The sequence below is a fragment of the Lithobates pipiens genome, unplaced genomic scaffold (assembly GCF_037356315.1).
Source record: "Lithobates pipiens isolate NorthernLeopardFrog02 unplaced genomic scaffold, aLitPip1_a1.2 Scaffold_3, whole genome shotgun sequence".
NCBI classification, from domain to species: Eukaryota; Metazoa; Chordata; class Amphibia; order Anura; family Ranidae; genus Lithobates; species Lithobates pipiens.
The window spans coordinates 55715279-55742250 of NW_027507790.1; the positions used below are offsets into that span (position 1 = coordinate 55715279).

General features: G+C 39.7%; 1 protein-coding gene across 2 annotated transcripts in view; it reads right to left on the reverse strand.

Moving 5' to 3' along the window:
* The window catches only part of GOLGA3 (golgin A3), a 173973-nt gene that overhangs the window by 124176 nt on the left and 22825 nt on the right, over positions 1–26972 (reverse strand). The window contains exons 3-6 of one of the 2 annotated variants that reach the window (XM_077461724.1): positions 15176–15331; positions 12154–12266; positions 9449–10122; positions 2508–2619 (exon numbers count right to left, since the gene is read on the reverse strand). In XM_077461724.1, the coding sequence (XP_077317850.1) occupies positions 2508–2619; positions 9449–10122; positions 12154–12266; positions 15176–15331 (1055 nt within the window). Of the gene's footprint in view, positions 1–2507; positions 2620–9448; positions 10123–12153; positions 12267–15073; positions 15332–26972 lie in introns of both variants that reach the window. The other variant, XM_077461723.1, reaches the window with a different exon arrangement.

Sequence of the window (26972 nt, forward strand, 5' to 3'; positions counted from 1 at the left end):
ATGGCATATAATTGCTTTTGCTTATGTGATAAACGTTCTTTTATTGTTCTTCCGATCTTAATGTATAGTGGCACACTCATTGGAATTGTGTTATTCTTTGCCTGTGTTTATTCATTATTGTTTAAGAATGTTTGAAACTTAATAAAACAGATTCAACATAAAATAAAATAAATAAAAATTGGAGCCCTCAGAATGTGATGCAGCTGTGCATGGTAGCCAATTAGATGCCAACGTCAGCTTGTTCAGTTGAGCTTTGACAATAAAACATGGAAGCCGATTGGTTTCTATGCACATTGGCAACAGTTTTAGTAAATCTCCTTCACAACTAGTGTGGGGATGATGAGGCTCAGATTAAATTTTATGGCAAATTGCTGCAGAAAAACAATTAAATTCAAAAGGGGTTCATATACTTTTTGTTTTCACTGTATATACCCTAAAGCCTGGTACACAGGTCAATTTTTTTTTGTTCAACCCAGTGGGCTGAACAAAACAAAACTGAAGAGCTTGCAAGCGGCTCTCTGGTATTATGTGATGTTAATACAGTAATTTCCCTGCTGAGCTATTGTGTTCAAACAGGCCCTCCCCCACCAGAACACACCGGTCAGCACTTGCAGCCATTGGCTGTGAGCCCTGATTCGGATGCCAGTTGGCCGCTGGATTTCCAGCATGCCCGTTTGGACAGGCTGTTGTACACACTAACCGAATTTCAGGAGATTTTTGTTGAACCGGCCGATATTCGGCAAGTGTGAACCAGCTTTTATGCTGTTCAGAAAAACAACAGCAGAACACAATGAAGACATATTTCTAATAATTGCACAAAACAGCATGACGTGTTAGGAACACTGATATCAAAAATGTAGGTAAGGAAACAACCACAGTATTTAAGATCAGGTTTTATATAACCCAAACAGAAAAGAAAAAACACACTAGTTTATGTTTCTATTTTGTGTATAGTTTGTTTAAATGCTAAGATGTACAGCCATGGACAAATATGAAACAATGCATCATTCTTTCTAAAAAACGATGAAGTTAAAAGTAGTTACTCCATAAATTTGGTATGTCACAGAGTCAAAAGGCAGAAAGTGCAAAAAAAAAAAAAAAAAAAAAAAAAACACAATTTATTGATTATTATACAAAAATGTTCCACAATGGCCTGGACAGATTTGTTGATACCTCTCGAAAAGATTATAAATAATTGGAATATCATGATTTTGTAAACTGTTTATGTAACCAACGTCACACATCTTCAATCCTTAAGGCAGGCTATTTAAATGGACAGAAGTAGTCACTCTGCTTTTTGGCATCAGCGTATGGACCACACTGAATAGGAATTAGAAAAAGTACACCAGCATGTGAAAGGTAAAGGTTATGAGACCATCTCCAAGCAACTTCAGTCCTGCATTGCCAACAGACCCTCATCGACAAAGATGAACGTAAACCAATAGATCCATGTTGAACATGTGATATTTTTTTTGAGGTCAGGTCATACTAATATTGTCTACTTTCTTATGCCATATTTGGACAGAAGTGGAAGATTTCTCACATCAAAGGGCTTTGGCTGCATTTAGAAGGTGTCTCAGAATTGATTTTTGGTATATTTTGGTGAAGATTGAAGGAGGAAAAAAACGTTTATTTTAGAGCGACAGAGGGCTCAATGCAAAAGGGCATAAGATTACTCTGCTACTGAAAGAAAAACAGACTGGTATTTGATAAACTGCATATTGACAAGTCGCATTGCTTCTAGGAGAATGTCCTTTGAGTAGATGAGCCAAAACTGTGGCAAGTCACATCAGCTCTATGTTCACAGACAAAAATGTAAGCTTTCAAAAGAAAAGAATACCATACCTATACTGTGAAACATGTAGGAGGTTCCCTTATATATTTGGGCTACTTTGTTGCGTCTTGCAGGAGGCTTGAATCTGTCCAGGACACAATAAAATCTCAAGACTATTAAAGAATTCAGGAGGGAAACATACTGCCCAGAGTCAGAAAACTCTGTCTCAGTCGCTAAGAGCTAAAGATATTCTTTGTTTGCAGTGACTGACTCTAAAGGTTGTGCAACTAAATATAAGATAAAAAAAAAAAATATTTTAACCAATGCCATTTTCATTGTTCTTTTTTTTTTTTTTAATATTCAGTTGAATCCCAACGCAAAGGCAAAGCCTGATTTTAAAAAAATATGGAATAAACAATGCTGGATGCCAAGTGTCAATTTCAAGTTAATTTCAGAGTAAATTGTGGGTTCTTCTTTTTCCATGGAATGGTACCAAAAAATCTGTCCACGGTTGTAACTCATCCTGTCTCTTAGACTACATTTGAACCAGTGATTAAAGCCTGTGCAAATTCAGATCACAATCAGATTCCTGCGAGTGGCTAGGTGTGGCCGGTCCCTTCCACTATAATTACAGGTCACTGGCAGCCACAACTATTCGCTGCTTTCCGCATAGCTAGCAATCACTGCAAGTGTGACTGTAGCCTAAATGGCTGACTGATTTAATTATTCTTACCTGACTGGTTTCTGTTGTCAATGACTCCAGCTGTCCTTCCAATCTCATCTTCTCTTTCAGCACCTGCAACAGTTCATCGTGAGTCCCAGCAATGGAGCTTTCCATAGAAATGCTACAAAGCATAAACACAGAGAAGAAACTAGTAGTAAAAAAAAAGTATATTGCATTTTCAGTGAGCACATACAGTAATTATTTTATTGTAATATTTACCTTAAGCCGTAATGTTTCACCTTTCCATCTATTAAACCTACTGCTCTTGTTGTTTTAACTTTGGATAGTAAAACATTTTTTTTCTGCCACTAAATACCTTAGTCAACTTTCGGTTTCTTGTCTGGTAAAAAGGCCTAAGCTTATGACATCATGCACAGCGCGCGCTCTCTCTCTCTCTTCTGAGGTATTGCCAGGAAGGGAGGGGAGATGAGTCATACGAGGGCCAATGAGAGCTGCAGAGCTGGAGGCCTCTGGGTAAATCCAGGAAGTGAACAGGCAGCAGCTTCAGCTGCCCACAGTCAAAATGGATGCAGCCAGAATCAGTGTAGGGAGATTTCTGCAGCATATTTGGCAAGTACAGATCGTAATATATAATAATTAATATGCAAAGTGGTTGGAGGGAAGCTTCAGAATGGCAAAGATGTTTTTATTACAAATAATGTGAGCAGTCTGCAGATCCTCTTTAAGGTAAATGTATACGTAACCTTATTGTAAAAGTTTAAAAGTACATTTTTGGGTACCTTCAAATATGCACAAGCTTTCACCTCCATTGTTATTTTATTAAAATGTTATTAGCCACTACAATAGCTACTACAATCAGCCTGCCTAACAACTGTTTTGAGAAAAAAAATTAACCATACAGGGAGTGTGCATTATCTTCAGTGAGTTGAAGACTCAAACATTCATTGAAAGTAATATTACAGAAGCAATTTGTAGACTACAATGCAGGAAACAGTGAGTGTAATGAGCAAAAAATTGCTAGCTACATTTACATACATCATCACAAACTACACAATTGATTGGAGGCGAAAGTTCTGCATCTGTGAACAAAGGTGATATACTTTATCACTAAAACTGGTGCACACAGAATCTGGTATAGCTCTGCATAGTAACGAATCAGCTTCTAACTTCAGCTTGTTCAATTAAGCTTCGACAATATAACCTGGAAGCCAAATGCACCAGATTCTTTGTGCACCAGTTTTAGTACATTTCTCCAGTAAACATTTTTTAACAGATAGGTTCACCCTTAAGGCCCCGAGCACACCTTTGCGACACACAACTTTGTGGTGCGTTTTTGGAGCAGCACCATTCATGTTGAATGGGTCTCCCTCTACTCCATAAACCTGCCAAAGAGTCTTATGTACTGCACTGCGTTTAGGGTGCCATTAGAAAATAGTTGCACCGCCACTGTGTCCAGCATTTTCCTGAGATTCTGAATTTCAATACACTCAGGTGTGAACGGGGCCTCTTTGCAGAAAATAATATGTACATTTCTCCTAGATTGTATTACACGTTGCAATTTAAATATGTGTGTAACATTTAACATGCTTCAAAAGGTGAAATTATCCTTTACGATAAAGTTGCAACATTATTAAAATACAGTCACAATGTAGAATCAGAGGAATATTACCATAAAGGTGCCCTAAAAAAGTTTAATAAACTGTGATTCTAGCACATCAAGATGGCTGCCCTCTCCATGAACACTTGTAAAACATCAGTACAATTGGTAGTGCTATGTAGTGTAATCAACTGCATCATAGAGTATTCCTATTGTAATGACTTCTGTACTACTTGGTCTTTTGTAAGTTTTCCCTATCCTTCCATAAAACTTTAATGAAAGTCAGTAGTAAAAATTGGTAGTGCTTGTCATCTCCGACAATGACTATACCTGGTTAGTGTTTATGCATTTGTGAAGTAATGGTTTTGGCGTTACAAAAAAACTGTATAGTAAGATGGACAGCGCTGCCACCAACAAACTCCAAAAAATGTTGTACCCAAAATGTATTATAAACACCTCTAAATCAATCTATCCAGAATGTGCTAGGCAACTCATATTAACAATATATATCAAGCTGCAATATGCATAAATGTGCAAATACATAAACCTTCAAAAATACAATCAAAAAGTGCAACGTGCATACACATAAATTTCTATACATCTTGGAATTCAATAAAAATTCCCATATAGGAATGGTTCAATACTCCCGCAAATCTTTCAAGCCAACAAAATAAATGTCCCACATATTATATTATGAAACAGAAAGTCCCATGTGCATTATTCATAATTTCTTCCTTATTTCTCTGAATCTGTGCTCCCCACCATCACAAGTACTACTTAAACTCACCAAAGACCAGGGCTGGTAATATTATATAAACCATAGCGACTGAAACTCTGGGAGTAACAATCTGCAGCTTCACCAATCTCCTCTTAAGGACCTCCTAAAAATGGTCATTCCATATTTCTCTTCATGTCACATAGAGGAGGAAGAAAAAAAAGGGGTAGGGGGGCTCTTCTAACGTAATCTAAAACGCTTCATTCCATAAAAACAATCAAAACACTGACATTCTCATGTGTCTCCACTGACAATAGTATATGCAAGTTCAATCAAGAAGCAAAGTTGTCTCCGGCCACAATTCCGAGCCACGAGTGCGAACCCAGAGCGTGTGGTGATGTCACATCCAAGCCCCGCCAGCCCGGGGTACACTAATGTTATTTCTTTTGCATGACATATTTGAGTATTGAACCATTCTTGTACGAGACATTTTATAGCATTTAAAAAAAGACATATGAATTTGTGTGTGTGCACATTGCACTTTGATATATTGTTTATTAGGACTGAAACAACTAATCAATTAATCGACAACTAATATTTTATGCAATTAATTGATTACTGTTTTCATAATTAATCGGCCACTAACATAATACATTAAAAAAAAAAAAAATTGCCCTTTATAGTACAAAAAGAGCAAATAATCGCTACTGTAAATATTACAAAAAAAAAAAACAATAAAAACAGTGTAGCGCTTCACTAATAGATGTGGTCAGCATAAATTATATGGATAAAAGCAAAAATAATATAAATAAAAATGCCTAAAGAAAAGTCCAATATTAGCCACACATTCCACTATGTAGCCGGCCCAAGGGTGGCCGAACCGTCACAGAGGGGGGAGATTGGACTGGGCGGATGTATTCATGCGAGTCTGCTTGACTGTAACATCAGAGAAGAATGGATAAAATACTTCTTACCGACTTAGTTGGACTCATACAGTCATATGACAGTTGAGTCTAGAAGGCTTTAGGTCACAGTTTGGGACCGAGGAGTACGAAGAGGAAGGTCTGTTGAGCTGATGGATGAGCTCAAAACGATTGTAAGCCCTGTGATGGATCCTTTCAAATGGAACGTCAAGGGTGTATGTAGTCAAGCTCAGACGTAGCCCGTTGTACTGATGCTCCAATCTCACCCAGATAGAGAGGGAGACGTTGTGGAGGTTTAAGCAATCAGATAATCCAGCAAACAGCAGAGTATTGGCCGCGACCGAAAGTGACGACACCTGGCTCCTCCCTATCATCACCGAACACGTGACTTTAAAGTCACGTGTTCGGTGATGATAGGGAGGAGCCAGGTGTCGTCACTTTCGGTCGCGGCCAATACTCTGCTGTTTGCTGGATTATCTGATTGCTTAAACCTCCACAACGTCTCCCTCTCTATCTGGGTGAGATTGGAGCATCAGTACAACGGGCTACGTCTGAGCTTGACTACATACACCCTTGACGTTCCATTTGAAAGGATCCATCACAGGGCTTACAATCGTTTTGAGCTCATCCATCAGCTCAACAGACCTTCCTCTTCGTACTCCTCGGTCCCAAACTGTGACCTAAAGCCTTCTAGACTCAACTGTCATATGACTGTATGAGTCCAACTAAGTCGGTAAGAAGTATTTTATCCATTCTTCTCTGATGTTACAGTCAAGCAGACTCGCATGAATACATCCGCCCAGTCCAATCTCCCCCCTCTGTGACGGTTCGGCCACCCTTGGGCCGGCTACATAGTGGAATGTGTGGCTAATATTGGACTTTTCTTTAGGCATTTTTATTTATATTATTTTTGCTTTTATCCATATAATTTATGCTGACCACATCTATTAGTGAAGCGCTACACTGTTTTTATTGTTTTGTTTGTTGAACTTTGTTTGTTTTTTGGTGTTGGCTGCTGTTTTTGGCTGTTGAGGCCTCTTTCCATATATACTAAATTGTAGCGCAGTGTTTTCCCCTTAAACTGTACTGTAAATATTAGTTTCACAGTAAAAAAAAAAAAAAATGAACCCCTTATAGTAGCGATTATCTGTGTTTTTTGTACTATAAAGGGCTAATTTTAGTTTTTTTTTTTTTTAACCCATGTTACTAAATGTCTTAGACCTGGTTCACATCTATGTTTTGTTTTTTTTTTGGTACTTTTTGCAGAAACGCACTACAGTTCGTTTACATGGTTTCCCATGGGGCAAGTTCACATCTATGCTTTTTTGAGGTGCTGCATATTTGGAAAGGGTCAGGGATTAAAACGCAAAACAGTGATTTTTTGGTTCAATATACTTCAATGGAGATCCTGCAGAAAAGCATGCAATGCGTTTTTGCAGTAATTTGCAGAAAAATCACATGCGTGAAAAACCAAACGCACAGCAAGAACCAACTGCATAGGTGTGAACGTAGCCTTATACTGGCCATACATGTATACATTTTCAGATGAGAATATTCATACGAAAAATCTTTGTATACTGACTGAATTGTTTTTGTGTGGCCAGCATATTACAGTTCTGTCTGAAAATCGGCAAAACAGTCTAACTTTTTTTTTTCTTTCATCTGCAAGTCTGATGATTTTTGCCAGATTCACCCTCTAATAGTATATACAGTATATCACCTCTAATAGTATATACAGTGTATATCCCCTCTTAATAGTATACACAGTATATCTCCTGTCCATTTTTCTCAGCGTGGATTCGAGATTTTGCTCCCTAGCCATATAGCTGGTTATTTATATTTGCCACTGCATAGAGATATTTAAGAATAAATTGCCTTTTTTTTTTAAACTTTACATATTATTAACTAAATTACACCACACTCTTTTTTAAGGTCATTAACAGATTAATCAAAACAATAAAATCGGCCAACTAATCGATTATGAAAATAATCGTTAGTTGCAGCCCTATTGTTTATATGAGTTGCATTGCACAATTTATAATTTTTAGGGTATAATTTGAGTGTACTGGTGGCAGCGCTGTCCAATTTACTATACGTTTCTTATTTTTGATGTCTACATCAAAATTGGAGAGCAGCTGCATTTTAGGGAGCTTGTTTTAAATATGTGGTACAGATCTATACAGTATCTCACAAAAGTAGTACAGTACACCCCTCACATTTTTGTAAATATTTTACTATATCTTTTCATGTGAAAACACTGAAGAAATGACACTTTGCTACAATGTAAAGTAGTGAGTGTACACAGTTTGTCCCCTCAAAATAACTCAACACACAGCCATTAATGTCTAAACCGCTGGCAACAAAAGTGATTCCACCCCCCCCCCCCAATTCAAAATGTCCAAATTGGGCAATTAGCCATTTTCCTTTCCCAATATTATGTGACATTGTCATGTGACTCAGTGTTACAAGGTCTCAGGTGTGAATGGGGAGCAGGTGTGGTAAATTTGGTGTTATTGCTCTCACTCTTTCATACTAGGTCACTGGAAGTTCAACATGGCACCACATGTCAAAGAACTCTGAGGATCTGAAAAATAGAATTGTTGCTTTACATAAAGATGGCCTATGCTATAAGAAGATTGCCAAGACCCTAAAAATGAGCTGCAGAATGAAGGCCAAGACCATACAGCTGTTAAACAGGACAGGTTCCACTCAGAACAGGCCCCGCCATGGTCAACCAAAGAAGTGCGCGTGCTCAGCGTCATATCCAGAGGTTGTCTTTGGGAAATAGACGTTAAAGTGCTGCCAGCATTGCTGCAGAGGTTGAAGGGGTGGGGGGGGGTCAGCCCGTCAGTGCTCAGACCATACACCACACACTGAATCAGATTGATCTTGATGGCTGTCATCTCAGAAGTAATCCTCTTCTAGAGATGATGCACAAGAAAGCCTGCAGTTTGCTGAAGACAAGCAGACTAAGGACATGGATTACTTGAACCCTGTCCTGTGGTCTGATGAGACCAAGATTAACTTATTTGGTTCAGATGGTGTCAAGCGTGTGTGTTGGCAACCAGGTGAGGCGTACAAAGACACGCGTGTCTTGCCTACAGTCAAGAATGGTGGTGGAAGTGTCATGGTCTGGGGCTGCTTGAGTGCTGCTGGCGCTGGGGAGGTACAGTTCATTGAGGGAACTATGAATGCCAACATGTACGGTGTCTCCAGATCTAAACCCTATTGAGCACCTATGAGGCATCCTCAAACTGAAGGTGGAGGAGCGCAAGGTCCCTAACATCCACCAGCACTGTGATGTCATCATGGAGGAGTGGAAGAGGTCTCCAGTGGCAAACTATGAAGCTCTGATGAACGCCATGTCCAAAAGGGTTAAGGCAGTGCTGGAAAATGATGGTGGCCACACAAAATATTGACACTTTGTGCCCAATTTGAACATCTTCACTTGGGGGGGTGTACTCACTTTTGTTGCCAGCATTTAGAGATTAATGGCTGTGTGTTGAGTTATTTTGAGGGGACAGCAAATGTACACCATTATACAAGCTGTACACTCACTACTTTACATTGTAGCAAAGTGTCATTGCATGAAAAGCTAGAATAAAATATTTACAAAAATGTGAGGGATGTACTCATTTTTGTAAGTTACTGTATATCTTTTTAGAGTTACAAAACTGCCTGATGTACCAGTTTAACATTATTAACACATCTCTCTCTCAACACTGAAAACATTTTTTTTTTTCATGGTTATTACCTGCTTGAAATGCTGTCTCGTCGGCTTCTAGGTTCACCATTTCCCTCAGACTCTTGAATTTGTTGCTCTGCAGCAGCAGCTTGCAAGACATCTCTTAGTGAAGGATAGTGCCCTACATCTTCTGGAGCTATGCTTTGCCCATTCACAATGTATTCCTCTTCTCTCCTGGGTGATGCAGCAACAAAATCAGACCCTTGTCCAGCAGATACACTACTGTAAGTAGAGCTGTCACTCTCATTTCCATCAAGTCTATTTCCCAGATCACTCCCATCAAGTTCAGAGCTGTTGTCAGCATTGTAACCCTCAAATTTCTGTCCTTCCATACTAATTTCTGACACTACTGAGGTGAAGCTCCCCCTGTTGGGCTTTAGGGAGCCAGGCGATGAATCGGAATAACCTATGTAGGGATTGCTGGGTTCAGAAGAATCAATACGATAGTCTGCTAAAGAACGAATTTTGCTAGAAGATTTGGATGATTTGGAGGACTTTTTCACTTTGGAAGACGATGGGAGGCCTAGACTGCCCAGTTTCGGACCCCGTGGGACACTTGTGCGCAAGAAGGAATACTCCTTAGTCATTGCAACCGTACTGGCCCGAGGAAGATTATCCGGATTGAACATCAGTTCAGGATCCAAAGTGCTTGAAGGGCGACTTTTAGGAGTCGACTGATTAGACTACACAGAGAAATAAATTTACATCACAATACAGTATATTATTATTGTTTCAAACACAGAATATGGTTTAACATTTAAGCAAGGAAAAAAAGGAAAAAGCACAATTCAAGGACTGATTTCAAGTGATCATATTTGTCTGTAAAAGGCAAATTTGATGGTGGTAGTACCCATGTTTGGTCTTTGTCAGTGTCCTCATTGGGGAGATTTTCCCTTCACTTCCTTACCAGTGACAGTTGGGACAAAAAAAAGCGAGAGGAATTAAAAATATGACAGCTGTTACCAAACTAAATTAGAGCTTGAGTGTGTGTCAGGCTGCTTTAGCAAGACTCACACAAAGCACAGTGTTACAGCTCTTTAGTCAATGCCCAGGCCTCAGGAATTTGTAAAGCGGTAGCAGATTATTATAACATCTAAAATATTCAAGTCTGTAAAGTCTAATTACTTTCGGAAACCCTGAATTACAGTTCATTTATTTCTGCAGGGTACAGTCAGATTTTTAAAACGAAATCATTTTACAGCTGATTTTATACCCTAGCTAAGGCACTTTGTTGCTGCAATTTTTTTATTTAATAAAACTTGTATGAATGCTAATTTATAAAATAAAACATCTCAGTGTCAAGAGTGATCATTTCTGTACTACCTGTTTGTTTAAAATAAACAAATATATTGAAAAAAATGTCAGCGTCTTATAGAAGGGGACATCTTAAACTGAAAAATAGCAAAATATTGCAGCTTACTAGTCCTTAGATGTAATGCCTTTTTAGGCTTTTTCACCTAGTAATCCTGCAAATAACATACTTCCTGCCCTTTTGAGTCTACACTCATCATTGGCACACAGGCTGGACTTCACACATGTCTCCCCTTCGTTCATTACATTTTGTGTTGATGGGGCTAGTAGTTTGAACTAGAAAGATAAAAGGAGGTTTGTGCTTTTAAGTGACAAGACATAACATTTCAGGTGAGATCAACAGGTACTGTATTTTCTGTACTTGCTATAAATGTTTTTAACCTGAACAAAGAAACTGAATGCAGCCAAAGCATCTATAGATTGGCAAGCTGCAATAAATGACACTTCTGGTTTTGGGTTTAGATATGCTTCAAATCAGTTTATAACAGGAATGTCCAACCTGTGGCCAAAGACGGCTATGAATGCGGCCCAACACAAAATCGTAAACTTACCTTAAAATGTTACATTTCGGGGGAATTTTATGTAAAAATGCATTTATACTTAGTGAACACCGATTTAAAATTTGACAGGGAGGTTGATTTACTAAAACTGGAAAGTGCAAAATCAGGTGCAGCTGTGCATGGTAGCCAATCAGCTTCTAGCTTCAGCTTGTTTAATTAAGCTTTGAAAAAAAAACAATAACAACACACACACACACACACACCACATACCACTGGAAACTGATTAGTTTCTATGCAAAGCTGCAAAAGATTTTGCATGTTCCAGTTTTAGTAAATCAACCCCAATGTCTCTTTACTGGACTTTTAGATGTTTTATCTTCCCAAAGAAAAATATTGCACTCTTCACAATCAGGCCTTGATCGCGTCATAATTTTTAAGCAGCACCTATATTAGTGATCAACCATTTTCAAGGATGAAGCACGCAGGGCAAAATTAGAACCAAAATATCTGATGTAGCACCTTGAGAATTCATTGAGAATTGCTACTGAACCAAATATTGAGGTCTTAAACACAATGTCAAAAATTTAACCAGTTTTATGTTGTCATCTTTTACTTTAAATAAAAAAAAATATATATATAAAAAAAAAAAAAAACTAAAAAGAAGTTTTATTACTCAGTTGGGTACATTATCTATATCAGTGATCTGCCTGACTTTTTCTGCTCAACATCTATCCTTATTGTTATTATATTGTATGTTTGGCCCAAAACAAGTCTTCCAATGCGGCCTAGGAAGGTCAAAAGGTTGGAAACCGCTGTCTAAAAAGGAAAAAAAAATATGTATAGATCTATATAAATTATTAGTCGTAATGGAGAGGATATCTCTATAAGAAATAAAATTCTCACCCTCTCCTGCTGACGCTTAACCCTGTACTGTTTCAGCTGCTCCTCCAAGCGACGTCTGGCCTGCAAGCGTATTTTCTCCTCTCTCTCAAGTGGAAGGGAAGCATCACTGGAGGCTGAAGATAACACACACACATCAAAAATAAGAAGTGCACAGATAGAAAAAAAACAAGATCTCACATATATGGAACAGTCATAAATATGATCCCAGGTCTTCAGTAACTTATTGTTCACAACAACGACATAGCTCACTGCATGTTGCAAGGGGCAAAGCAGACAATTGAATTAGAAAAGAAAGGAAAGATAAATGGAGATAATCACTACTGTCTGTAAACAGTACTGTTTTGACATACACAAGTATGCCAAATAGGCCTAATAATGTACTGAAAAGTGTGATGACCATATGAAAGGTAAAGCTTCCCACCACAACCATAATTCCATATATAGAGCCAACCAGACAGTATGACTGGCTCTGGCTAAGAACTAGTGAGGGACTGGGCCAGAATATAGACCAGGGTGCAGCACTTATAGAGGTTCTCTCTATGCATCATCATCCTGAAAGCTGGATGCTATAGGTCAGGGATAATCAATTAGTGGACCTCCAGCTGTTGCAGAACTACAAGTCCCATGAGGCATAGCAAGACTCTGACAGCCACAAGCATGACACCCAGAGGCAGAGGCATGATGGGACTTGTAGTTTTGCAACAGCTGGAGGTCCACTAATTGCATATCCCTGCTATAGGCAATAGCCTTTCATCAGGAGATGCATCCTTTATTTACCCCAATTTATACAGCTGACATAAAAAGCTCCTCAATTTAAGACTTTGAATATGTTTAGGTACTCTTTCAGTTTGTCAGCAAAATAAGTAATGCTGACCAGTATCCAAGTGCATCAACAGTCACTGCACTTTAACCACTTTCAGACCGGACCAATTTGCTGGTCAAAGACCAGACCACTTTTTGCGATTCGGCACTGCGTCGCTTTAACTGACAATTGCGCGGTCGTGCGACGTGGCTCCCAAACAAAATTCACGTCCTTTTTTTCCCACAAATAGAGCTTTCTTTTGGTGGTATTTGATCACCCCTGCGGTTTTTATTTTTTGCGCTATAAACAAAAATAGAGCGACAATTTTGAAAAAAAACGCATTATTTTTTACTTTTTGTTATAATAAATATCCCCCAAAAATATATAAAAAAACATTTTTTTCCCTCAATTTAGGCCGATACGTATTCTTCTACATATTTTTGGTAAAAAAAAAAAATCGCAATAAGCGATTATTGATTGGTTTGCGCAAAAGTTATAGCGTTTACAAAATAGGGATAGTTTTATAGCATTTTTATTAATAATTTTTTATTATTTTTTTTTTTACTAGTAATGGCGGCGATCTGCGATTTTTATTGTGACTGCGACATTGTCGGGGACCCATCGGACATTTTTGACACATTTTTGGGACCATTGTCATTTATACAGTAATCACTGCTATATAAATGCAGTGATTCCTGTGTAAATGACACTGGCAGTGAAAGGGTTAACCAGTGGGTGGCAGTGTAGGGGTTAAGTGTTCCTAGGGGTGTGTTACTAACTGTGGGGGGGTTGGGCTTTCATTTAGTGTACACTGATCTCTGCTCCAATCACATGGAGCAGAGATCAGCGTCACTAGTTGCTAGGCAGAATGGGAAAATGTTGTTTATACAGCATTTCCTCCATTCGGCCGCTCCGTGAGACGATCGCGGGGATGCCCGCTGCGATCGAGTCCGCGGGTCCCGCGACCGGACTCACGGGGGTCCCGACCAGCGCGGGAGCGCGCCGCCGGCGGCGCGCTCCCGATGGCACGGCGGCAACGAATATTGGACGTACATGTACGCCAATATGCCTGCCCGTGCCATGCTGTCGACGTACATCGTCGTGCGCTGGTCGGGAAGTGGTTAAATAACCTTATTAAATAAATGTGTCGTTTGGGTTACTGGAAAAGCGGGTTAAAAATAATCCATTGTAAGGTCACAAAAAGGCATCTGAACAGGAAGGCGTTTGCATTTTTAGGCCCCTTTCACTTGTGCCACCTGAAAGTCCCACGACTTGAAGCAATGCCTGTGTAATCTTGAGGTCTATGGACCTCAAGTCGCACCAAAGTCAGACCAAAGTAGTACAGGGATTACTTTGAAGTCACACAGATATTAATGGTACTCACTGGAAATCATGAGGTACAACTTGTAATGCAACATTGCAGTCCCAAGTTGCAGGACAAGTTGCACAAGTGTGGAAGGGGCCTAAAACTGAGTGGGAGTGACGTCATCACGGCTCTGGCCAATTGCATTGCCGTGGCCCACAAACCTGGAAGAAGCTCTGGGAAAGATGTCGGCCAAGATAGCGGTGTGCGGGGACCGCTGCAACAGCTTTGTTTTAAGGCATGCATACTAGCTCATTATGCTTTTGTCTTGCAGGTTTTATTTTTTTTGGGGGGGTGGGGGGGATTGTTTCAGAGCTTTACAACCTCTTTAAAAAAAACACAAATTTTCCTGATTCTAAGATATTGATATGAACCTAGACAACTGTAGTTTAGATGTGAATGGCATTATTTCCTAACCAACACATTTTCCTGATTCTAAGATGTTAATACGAACCTAGATAACCGTAGTTACAAAGATTTGAATGACATTATGTCCCGATAAAGACAAAACCAACAGAGCCTATGTGAGCAAAGAGAATGTGGGTACTTAGGACTAGATATACTATTGTGTAGTAGCCTCAGAGTAATCATCTCAATTATAAGAAAAGGCTGAAAAATATATATTTTTTTAATTTACAGGTAAAACCATGAAAGAGTAGAAATTTCAAATCAAGAAACATCACAGGAGCACTTTGCAAGTAGGAATAATAGTGCAAAGCGATAGGTGGGATTGCACTTCAGAAAAAGGCGCTTACACAGGTCAGTTTCCTGCATATGAAGGCTTAGCTTCAGCGACTGCAAAGCTTCTTTTCTAAGAACTACGCCCTCAGTACTAGGTTCATTGAAACCAGCCACACCTGGAGGGGCTGCACTTCTACAGTCCTTTAGTGGCTCAGTGGTTGGAGGAGGATCCGTATAATGTGAGAGAGGTCCATTCTGACATGCGTCTCCAGAATTGTTCAACTCCATACTGATTCCTTCTTTTGGCAATTTATTAGAAGGTAAGGTTGTCACTAAAAAAAAAAAAAAAAAAAAAAGAAGAATATAAAATAAAATGTAAAACATTTGAAATCACGCATTTTAAAACAGTAGACACTATTGTAACTTTTAAAACACATTAAATATAGAAGTAACCAAAGAACTATAAAAAAATAAATAAATAAATAATAATAATAAAAAAGGAGAAAAAAAAAAAAAAAAAAAAAGAAGAAGACAGACTGGGCAGATGAAAGATTCCTAAAGGCCAAGTTCACCCTTTGCACCATGCTACAGCTGTAGTTAGCATGTACCATGGTGCAAACATGTAACGTGACAAAATGTGGACAATTTCAAGCGGTATGAATACTTTTTCAAGGTACTGTTTACTACATTTTATATACAATATATATTTAATTACATTCAATTTTTGCTTTCTTGTTTAGATACACCTTGGGATTATTTACTAAAGGCAAATCCACTTTTCAATTACAAGTGCACTGCAAGTGCACTTGCTGTAGCTCTGGGGGGGGGGATGCAAGGAAAAAAAATGCATTTTAGCTTGTACGATTGGATGATAAAATCAACAGAGCTTCCCTTCATTTCAGATCTTCCCTTCAAATCGACAGCAACTGCATTCCAAGTGCACTTGGAGTGCAGAGTGGATTTGCCTTTAGTAAATCAACCCCTTTGAAAGGTTATAAAACACGTTTGAAGTGAGAGTTCTCATCAAGGCCATCCGCACTGCTAGGTCAAAGATATCGAGAAGTGGCCCCTCTTTTGTAAGAGAATATAGAACTTATGGTATAACTCTACTATGTTTTGTATACTTTCTTTTTAAAAGCAAATATTAGATAATAAATGTACCAATGGAAGCAAGCACAATTTTCAGGTATAATAGCACTAATACCAAAACATCTACTACATTTCATATTAGAAAATTCAAGTAAACATTTGGCAGCAGGTTCCATTCTGGAAAATTTGGTCTTTAAACTAAGCTTTTAATAGCAGCACAGGACACGGTAAACCTTTCAGTTGTCTGGAGTAGACCTTTCTGACACTCAAATTGCATTTGTCATGTGACTGAGAGGACAGCAATCATACAAACCGTTATGTGCGGTCTTTTGATATAAAAAACATTTTGGTAACATATTGGGCAGTTATATTACTGTGGAAATGCACATGCAATGGAATTAAAAAAAGAAAATTTAGAAGAATGAAAACAATTCTCCAATATCATATCTCATTTTTTGTATGAATGGGGAGAAGATATTAAACAATCTTAGTGCTGCCTCTTCAGTCATTGTAGTGTCTTTTATTCATTACCTTGTCAAGATAGGTACCACTGGGTAGGGTGAATGAAACAAGGGAAGAGAAGGAGAGCAAGTGAGAAGGGATCAGCGTTATAAAGTAAACCACAGTGAATATCAAATAGGAGTAGATTCACTGGGGAAAACAGAGAGAAAGTTTTGGTTTGTGGAAAGTTGCCACTTGCATGATGGAGTGAGCATGATGAGTGGCTTGACACAAGACTAACCCCTAAGGGGGTGTGGGTGGTGTTATCCAAGGTCAGAGTTCCCTGGCACAGGAAGGCACTGTACTGGGACCAGGTAGCCCATATGTTGTAAAATCTAAGATATTGATCTTTACATGTGGCCACCCATTTTTTTGGTTCAGCGAGATGCGTCAGCTTTCTGTTCCAATCTAATCTGTGTAGGAATGTTCTACAATGTCAACATCCTCTCCAACACAGTAAGATGGGGATGAACAAACAGTCAGTCTAGCGGGGACCTTGTACCATTGAATAAAGAGATCATAATACGTTTCCTGTGTCTAACTAGAGGTGGTGTGAGTGGAACACATCATCTGTAGCAGATGTGGTTCAGTTTAGGCTGCAGTCCAATCCCTCTACCACTCTATGATAAAAGGATAGACCTCCTTAAAAGTTATCTTAGCTTAAATATCAGGCTACAGTTTCCAAGATGGCACATGTGTTTGGATGCACTATTTCCACAAGTACTGGTGTACACTCAAGTACAGGCAAATACAAATACAGCCATTACATTTCTGCATGCGTTAGGACTCCAGCAAACTGCAGCTTAGGACACATTGGCTAACATGGAGGTAAGGCCTAAACAACTAATCGATTACTATTTTCATAATCGATTAATCGGGCAGTAACATAATGGGGTAAAAAAAATAAACAAAAATGAGCCCTTTATAGTACAAAATTATAATCATTACTGTAAACATTACTTTCACTGTTCTACAGTAAAAAAAATAACCCCTTACAGTAGTGATTATCTATTTTTTGTACTATAAAGGGCTAATTTTAGTCTTTTTAATCCCATTATGTTACTAAACGTCTTAGGCCTGGTTCATATCTATATGTTTTTTGGTGCTTTTTGCAGAAACGCACTACAGTTCATTTACATGGTTTCCTATGGGACACGTTCATATCTGTGCTTTTTTCAGCCGCTGCATATTTGGAAAGGTTCAGGGACTTTTAACGCAAAACTGTGCTTCTTTGGTTCAATATACTTCAATGGAAAAGCTGAAGAAAAGAATGTAATGCATTTTTGCAGCAATTTGTGTTTTTTTAACCACTTCAGCCCCGGACCATTTAACTGGTCAAAGACCAGACCACTTTTTGCGATTCGGCACGGCGTCGCTTTAATTGACAATTGCGCGGTCGTGCGACGTGGCTCCCAAACAAAATTGACGTCCTTTTTTCACACAAATAGAGCTTTCTTTTGGTGGTATTTGATCACCTCTGCGGTTTTTATTTTTTGCACTATAAAACAAAAATAGAGCGACAATTTTGAAAAAAAAAACGCATTATTTTTTACTTTTTGTTATAATACATATCCCCCAAAAATATATAAAAAAAAAACATTTTTTCCCTCAGTTTAGGCCGATACGTATTCTTCTACATTTTTTTTTTTTACCAAAAATATCGCAATAAGCGATTATTGATTGGTTTGCGCAAAAGTTATAACGTTTACAAAATAGGGGGTAGTTTTATGGCATTTTTATTAATAATTTTTTTTTTTACTATTAATGGTGGCGATCAGCGATTTTTATTGTGACTGCGACATTATGGCAGACACATTGGACATTTTTGACACATTTTTGGGACCATTGTCATTTATACAGCAATCACTGCTATATAAATGCAGTGATTCCTGTGTAAATGACACTGGCAGTGAAGGGGTTAACCAGTGGGTGGCAGTGTAGGGGTGTGTTACTAACTGTTGGGGGGTGGGCTTTCATTTAGTGAACACTGATCTCTGATCCAATCACATGGAGCAGAGATCAGCGTCACTAGTTGCTAGGCAGAACCGGGAAATGCTGTTTACAGCGGCATTTCTCCATTTAGCCGCCCCGTGAGACGATCGCGTGTATGCCCGCAGCGATCGAGTCCACGGGACCCGCGACCGGACTCACGGGGGTCCCGATCAGCCGCGCGATGGCAGGACGGCATTAAAGATTGGACGTGCCTGTACGCCAATATGCCTGCCCGTGCCATTCTGCCGACGTACATCGGCGTGCGTCGGTCAGGGAACCGGTTAATCTGCCCAAAAAAAAAACTAATTGCAAAAACAGATCAAAAGCAAAAACTGCATAGGTGTGTACCGAGCCTTATGCTGGCCACACGTATCAATTTTCAGGTGAGAATATTCAGATGAAAAATCTTTTTATATTCGCTGAATGAAAGAATGTCGTTTGAAATTTTCACTTCATTTCTGAACAAAAACCACATACACTGTCTGAAAATTCCATTGACCAAGAAGTTTTCTATTATTTCAAAATTTTCCCGTCACTGTGGTTAAAAATGAACGTCAATTTTACCCACTTTTTTTTTTTAAGTTATTAATCGATTAATCAAATTAATAATCGGCCAACTAATCGATTATGAAAATAACCGTTAGTTGCAGCCCTACATGGAGGGGAGTTTCCAGGCAGAAAAAAAAAAAAAAAAAAAAAAAAAGTGTTTAAAAGCCTGTAGGAGCTGCTTCTTTGAGCTGCATTGTGCATGAGCCCTTATGCATTTTATAGAAATATTTGAAGTGCCTGAAGGAAGCATAGGAGACTCTCCAGCAAATGTAATTGTTGTACAGCTTTTCTGAGGTGTTACAGGACTGAAAAAGTAGTGTGTGAAGTGTGCTAAGGAAGCGTCTAGGGTCACATCAGGTCTGAAATCCAAAATGCCACCCAGAACAATCATGTCCCCAAATTCTGATAACTCCGCAAGCACTAAGTCTATAAAAAGGAAGGTTGTATGTTTGGATTACAGTGGGGTTTTTTTTGGTCATGTATGTATCCCTTCATGAACAAATAAATGCCCTGTAAGTCTAAGTAGTGATCCTAAAGTGTAAAAGTACAAGTCTCATCAGAGGCTATATCCACTCCCTTGAGTGGGAATTTACTCAAAAACCAATAGTAAGAGGCATGTGGGGAGCTTAGGGACAGTGGGCTAGAAGAAATAAGGTTACTGTAATATAACCATCTGTGCCTTTAAGGGTACATGCACACTGGCTTAAAAAACAAAAAAAACTGCAGTGCTCTTGGCAGAAAAGTTTTTTTTTTTTTGTTTGTTTTTTAACTAAAGCCCAATTCAAATTGGTGACCTACATTTTGTTAGCAGCAAAACAGACGATCACCAAAGCCCGGAAGGAACAGTTTGTTTCCTTGGAGTAGGTTAGTCAGCAGATTGATGGGTTCTTTATCAATGAGAAACTGACCACACGCAGACACGCAAAATTAATTCTCTCAGATATGGACCCGGTGGATACAATTAGGGCTGCAACTAACGATTATTTTCATAATTGATTAGTTGGCCGATTGTTTTGATTAATCGGATAATAACCATAAAAAAAAGTGTGGTGTATAATATAGTTAATATGCAAAGTATAAAAAAAATAAAAAAAGCAATTTTTTCTTAAATATCTATATATTGGTTGGAGAAATTTATAATCCACTCTGAGAATAACAGTCAGAAGAGATATATACTGTATATACTAATAGAGGTTAAATCTAGTGAATATCATCAGACTCAGATCACATTTTTTTATTTAACCCCTCTGCGCTGAGCGTACGTAGCTATGCGGCCTCGGCTTTCGGGGGTTATACCGGGATAATGCCTGCAGCTAGGTACAGTTTTTTTTACAGCGGGCGATCGGCTTTCCAGGGAAAACAACTGATGCGAGGGCACAGAGCCATAGATACTATGTGGGATGCCCCATAGCAATGGCAACTGAAGGGAGGGAGAAACAAAAAAAAAAAAAAAAAAAAAAAAGAAGAAGAAGGGTAAGAGACTAGAGGACTCATACTGCAGCCTGCAGTACACTACGCCCAAAGGCAATATCCTCATGACCTTTTACATCGATTTGATAGAATCTGGTAAATGTATGGACTGAAGACCAAGTTGCGGCCTTGCAGATCTGAGCCATGGAGGCCTACTGATGCACCGTCCAAGAGGCCGTAATACCACCTTATCCTTATGCATGATCAAATATGGCTCTTTACAACACAGCCACCAATTCCAATACCCTTCTGGCAGAGGATATGGCAACCAAAAAGATTTTTCTTGTCAAAAGAACCAACGGAATATCCGGTATAGGCTGAAAAGGCTATTTCTGTAAAGCTGACAAGACTAAATTCAAATCCCAATAATTCAGGGGTGCCCTGACGGGAGAATTAATCCTCGTTAAGCCCTGAATAAAGCTACGCACCAGAGAGTGAGAAGCAAGAGGCCATTGAAAGAATACTGATAAGGCTGAGACCTGGCCCTTGATATATATTATATTATATTATATGGGTTCATGGAGAGTCAGTAATATTTGGCAACAAGATCTCGGTACCAATACCAAGAATTTGCACAGGAAATGGAACTTGTGCAAATGCTCTGCATGCCTAATCCAATATCTGGGCACTCAGGGGTGATCTGTGTGGAGGTGTGGGGAGTTACAAGTACCGATCTCCCTGGACTGATTTCAATAAAGCAGACAGCTGCTTATTCCCCCTCTCCCCCAACTTTCAGCTGCTATATTGAAATCTATACAGGGAGATAGGTATTGTTAAAAAAAAAAAAAAAAAAAAAAAAAAAAACTAATGACAGTCCACGTGTCAGTGCTGCATATTGGTGCCACTGTCACATAACATTAAAGAGGAAGTAAACCCTGATGGGTTTTACTTCCTCTTTTGCTCCCCGCAAGGCCTGCAAATTAAAAGCATAATGGGTATCCTAGCCCATTATATGACACTTACCTGCAAACGAAGCCCGCGCTGTCCCCTGTGCAGACCGGGTCCACCTTCGTCCCTCTTCCTTCCGGGGCCACAGACTGCGGCTCTGTGACTGGCCGAAGCCTCGTGACGTCACTCCAGCGCATATGGGTGGGAGCAGTTAGCCACAGCACACGCTGGGGAAGAAATGGCACGGCGGTCCGTTTCTTCACATCGCATGCGCCGATGACAACATTGGTGCACTACAAGTGAAATATCTCCTAAACGACGCACGTTTATTTCAATTTCCTAATGGTAGGCCTTATTTTAGGCTTACCTATAGATAAAAGAAAGACAAATCACTTTAAAAGAAAAAAAAAAAAAAGTATTTGGTACTATGTCTTAAAATAAGTGGCATCGGTGCAACCCTACAAATATGTAAAACAATACAATATTACCATTGCAAATAATAAAAACATTAGCACTATAAGGATTCCCCATGGGCGTGAGGAATGCCACTAATGGTTGGTAAAACCCCTCCTGCGGAATTCCAAGTGAAGACATGCTTCACAAAAGGGAGGTGGGGCAAAAAATAAATAAATCGAAAGCCATATGAGAGAACAGAGGAGGGTACAGTCTAACCCATTGGATCATGATGTAGTGAAACAGGGGATACACAATCACCTTGTAAATGAGGGGAACCTGCAAGTCTAGGCCAAGGCTTAATATGAGCATTTGGTCACCAAGCTAGATGTTGGTTATTTGTGCTAGTGCCGAAACAACCAATTAAATTTCATAATCCAGGAGTTGTCGATTTAATCAATTAATTGGCTAGTAACAATTTAAATTAGCCCTTTAAAAAGGTACCAAAAAAAAAAAAGCTACTGTAAATATTACTTTTACTGTTCCACAGTAAAAAAAAAAAAAAAAAAAAAAATTAACCCTTTAAAGTAGTGATTTGCTCTTTTTGTACTATAAAGGATTCATTTTAATTTTTTTAACCCCATTATGTTACTAAACATCTTAGGCCTGGTTCACATCTATGTGTTTTTGGTGCTTTTTGCAGAAACGCATTAAAGTTAATCTAATATGGTTTCCTATAGGACACGTTCACATCTATGCTTTTTTCAGGCGCTGCGTATTTCGAAGGGGTCAAAGACTTTTTTCAATGCAAACATGGTGCTTTTTGGTTCAATATACTTTAATGGAGAAGCTGCAGAAAAACATGCAATGCGTTTGTGCAGCAATTTGTGTTTTTTAATCTGCCCAACAAATTGGCCAAAAAAAAAAATGCAAGAATGCAAATCGCAGCAAAATCACGTGCACAAAAATCAAAACGCACAGCAAAAAGCACTGCAGAAACAGATCAAAAGCAAACTACATAGGTATGAACCGAGCCTTATGCTGGCCTCATGGATCAATTCGTTGAATGAAAGAATGTTGTTTGAAATTTTCACTTTTTAACATTCCCTTTTAAAATGAATGTAATTTCTGAACAAAAAAAAAAAAAACACATACAGGGGGTTATTTACTAAAGGCAAATCTACCTTGCACTACAAATGCACTTGGAAGCGCAGTCGCTGTAGATCCGAGGGGGACATGCAAGGAAAAAAAAAAAAAACACAGCATTTTAGCTTGCACATGAGTAGTAAAAGTAGCCCAATTTTTTTGCATAATGTGAAAGATAATGTTACGCCGAGTAAATAGATACCAAACATGTCACACTTTATAATTGCACGCACTCGTGGATTGACGACAAAGTACGGTACCTAAAAATCTCAATAGGCGACGCTTTAAAAAATTTTTATGGTTACCAGGTTAGCGGTACAGAGGAGGTCTAGTGCTAGAATTATTGCTCTCGCTCTGGCGATCGCGGTGATACCTCACATGTGGGATTTGAACACCGTTTACATATGCGGGCGCGACTTCCGTATGCGTTTTCTTTGCTTCGCGAGCTCGCGGGGACGGCGGGTGCTTTAAAAAAAAATATATATATATTTTTTTTTTTTTTTTTATTTATTTTAAAATGACTAAATTGTTACAAAAAAATAAAATAAAAAAAAAATAAAAAATAATGTGATCACTTTTATTGCTGTCACAAGGAATGTAAACATCCCTTGTGACAGTAATAGGTGGTGACAGGTACTCTTTATGGAGGGATCGGGGGTCTAAAAGACCCCCAACCCCTCCTTTACACTTCAATGTATTCAGATCGCCGAAAACGGCGATTCTGAATACCGTATATCTTTTTAAAACCGACGCCATTGGCAGCCGAGTAAACGGGAAGTGACGTCATGACGTTGCTTCCGTGTTTACTATGAGGAGACTGGAACGAAGCCGATAACGGCTTCGTTCCAGTTCTTCCCCAACAGCCGGAGGCATCAGACGTGGAATCGGTGCTCCCGATCGAGCGGGAGCACCGGTAACAGCGGCGGGAGGCTGCGGGAGGGGGGGGGGGACGTCCCCTCCCGCTCCTCCGGCATAACAGCCGAGCGGCTTTTAGCCGCATCGGTTGTTATGGCTGGATAGCCAATCGCCTGCTGAACAAAACGGTACCGGGATGATGCCTGCAGGTGCGGGCATCATCCCGGTATACCCCCCGGAAGCCGAGTACGCACATCTGCGTAAGCTCGACGGGAAGGGGATAAAATCGGTACAGCTTCCCCTCATTTCAGATCTACCGCTCAGATTTACAGCGACTGCACTTCCAAGTGCAAGGTGGATTTGCCTTTCGTAAATAACCCCCACACTGTCCGAAAATTCCTTTGAGGAAGAAGTTTTCTTTTATTTCTAAATTTTCCCATCACTGTGGTTGAAAACAAACAGCGATTTGACCCCACTAACGATTAGAAAATTGAACGAACGTTCTTAAAATTAAAATTTTTTTTTTTTCGAAGGAAGACATTGTTTTTGTATGGCCAGCATATAATATATTTCAATTCTGTTTGAAAATCTGCAAAACAGTCTAACTTTTTAACCCCCCCCCCTTTAACAACTTGCCGACTGGCTCAAGCCGATATACGTCAGAAAAGCGGCATCACTGCACCATCCACAGGTAGCGTGTGCCCGTGGACTATGTCCGCCGGCGGCCCCCTTCCCTGCCAGTGACATTTACACAGTAATCAGTGCATCTTTATAGCACTGATTGCTGTATAAATGCCAATGCTCCCAAAATAGTGTCAAATAGTGTCCAATAGTGTCCAATAGTGTCCAATAGTGTCCAATAGTGTCCAATAGTGTCCAATAGTGTCCAATAGTGTCCAATAGTGTCCAATAGTGTCAATAGTGTCAATAGTGTCAATAGTGTCAATAGTGTCAAATAGTGTCAAATAGTGTCAATAGTGTCAAATAGTGTCAATAGTGTCAATAGTGTCAATAGTGTCAATAGTGTCAATAGTGTCAATAGTGTCAATAGTGTCAATAGTGTACTCCCCTCATGCCTCCCTTTCCTATGATTTATGCAGAATGTAATAATCCTGTGGTTGCTAGTTCGCAAGTTGTCCCATATTGCCACATCTGCAATCAGATCTGTATCATTTGTAATTAAAAAGATCTAGTATTGCGTTACTCCTTGTCGGGGAATCCACCAATTGGGACACGCAGCTGTCCTGTAAAAAAAACATTTAAGAAATGGCTAGCCTAATGAGTGAATACCTAAAAAAATGTAGCTGCGCTAACTACTCCCATCCAACTATATTAAGTGACTAATGTTACTGCAACGTACAAAATATCACTAGAAGGATCAATGCTTTACCATATAATTCCTGAGTATATGAGTTATATAAATAAATATATACTAATCGAATAAATAAATATCATATACAACTCATAGATACTCTTGTAAAAAAACTATAAAAATGATAAGAGTAAAAAAATCTCTCAATATCCAAATTAATAAATATTTAGGGTATTTTGTATTCTTTAGATTTAAGCGCAGTATTTTCCCATTTTTGTCTGTAGCCTAATGAGTGGGCTGTCCCTTCCGCCCAGTCGATGGATAGTTCAAGTCCCCCATAATGATGACATCTCTCTGTCTAGCTGCCATTTCGAATTGTGAAAGGAGATCCAACTCCACCTCTTCCCTCAGGTTAGGGGGCCTGTAACATACCCCAATACAATTTCTAGTTACCTTCCACCCTTTGGAGTTGCAAATCATTCCCGATATATAGACACACCCCTCCCCTACTCTCCCTGTCCCTCCAATACAAGAAATACCCCATGTATTTTTGCCAGCCAGTCATGTGAGCTGTCAAACCAAGTTTCTGGCATTCCCATGAATTCCACATCCTACTTGTGTAGTAGCAGCTCCAGTTCCTCCATTTTTATTGACTAGGCTCCCGGCATTTGTGAACATTCCCCTGAGTTTTGGATTGATGCATATTTTTTTTTTCCATACAATTTCTCAGGCTTCATTTTTGATTTGTTATCTCATTAACCCCGGGATTAGAGGTTATGGATATAATATCACTAGTGTCTCCACTATCCTCCTCTGTCCTATGCCGACTGACGGTTATTGCTACCTCTAAACCCACCCCCAACACCTAGTTTAACTGCTTGTCGCCGCCAGCCATCATATGACGGCCAGGCGCACGATCGTGTGTGTGCAGCCCTGTACCTTTGGTGGCGGCGTGTCAAGGAGACACCGCTCGCCACCGAGGGGGGGGGGGGGTGAACAGCCATTGGGCATGGCAGTTTACCACATGATTGGCCGTGATGAAGTCAGGAAACACTGCTCATCACTGATGCTGGTAAACAGCCATTGGCCGGCAGCTGTTTACAACGTGATTGGCTGTGATCCTTTCACAGCCGATCACTAAATGTAAATACAGAGTGGTAAAAGATGTTACCAGGTTCTCCTCTTCACACAGCGATCGTGTGTGAGAAGGAGATTGCGGTAACATCTCGTTACAGCTTACAGTGTACACCAACAAACACCGATTGCTCCCCTCCCCGCAATAAAGAGGGCCTGTCACCATCCATCAAAGTACCCGTCTGCAGGCCATCAGAGTACCCGGGTACCCGTCTGCAGGCCACCAGAGTACCCGAGTACCTATCTGCAGGCCATGCCTCATAGAATATACGATGGAGTGTTTGCTTTCCAAAATGGGGTCAATATGGGTAATTCCAAAAGTGCGATAGGTAGGAATGAAATGAGATGTGCAATTTATGCTCCTAGAACGCCGGAAGGTACTACTTCAATGTTGGGCCTCTGTATGTGGCCGGGCCGTTTAAAAGTCTCACACATGTAGGGGGCGTGGCCTGATGCTGTATGGGGTGGGACGTGCTGGCCCTGGGCTCTGGCAGCTTATCTGGTAAATTATTCCTGTGGCACCTGGAACACTGACTAAATCACCTGCAAAAAAGGTACCTGGGCACCGGAGTGGTGATCTCCCGCTCGGTGGCCGGCAGATCAGGAAAGTCCCCAGCTTCGGCCTACACTTGGAGCCGGCAGCC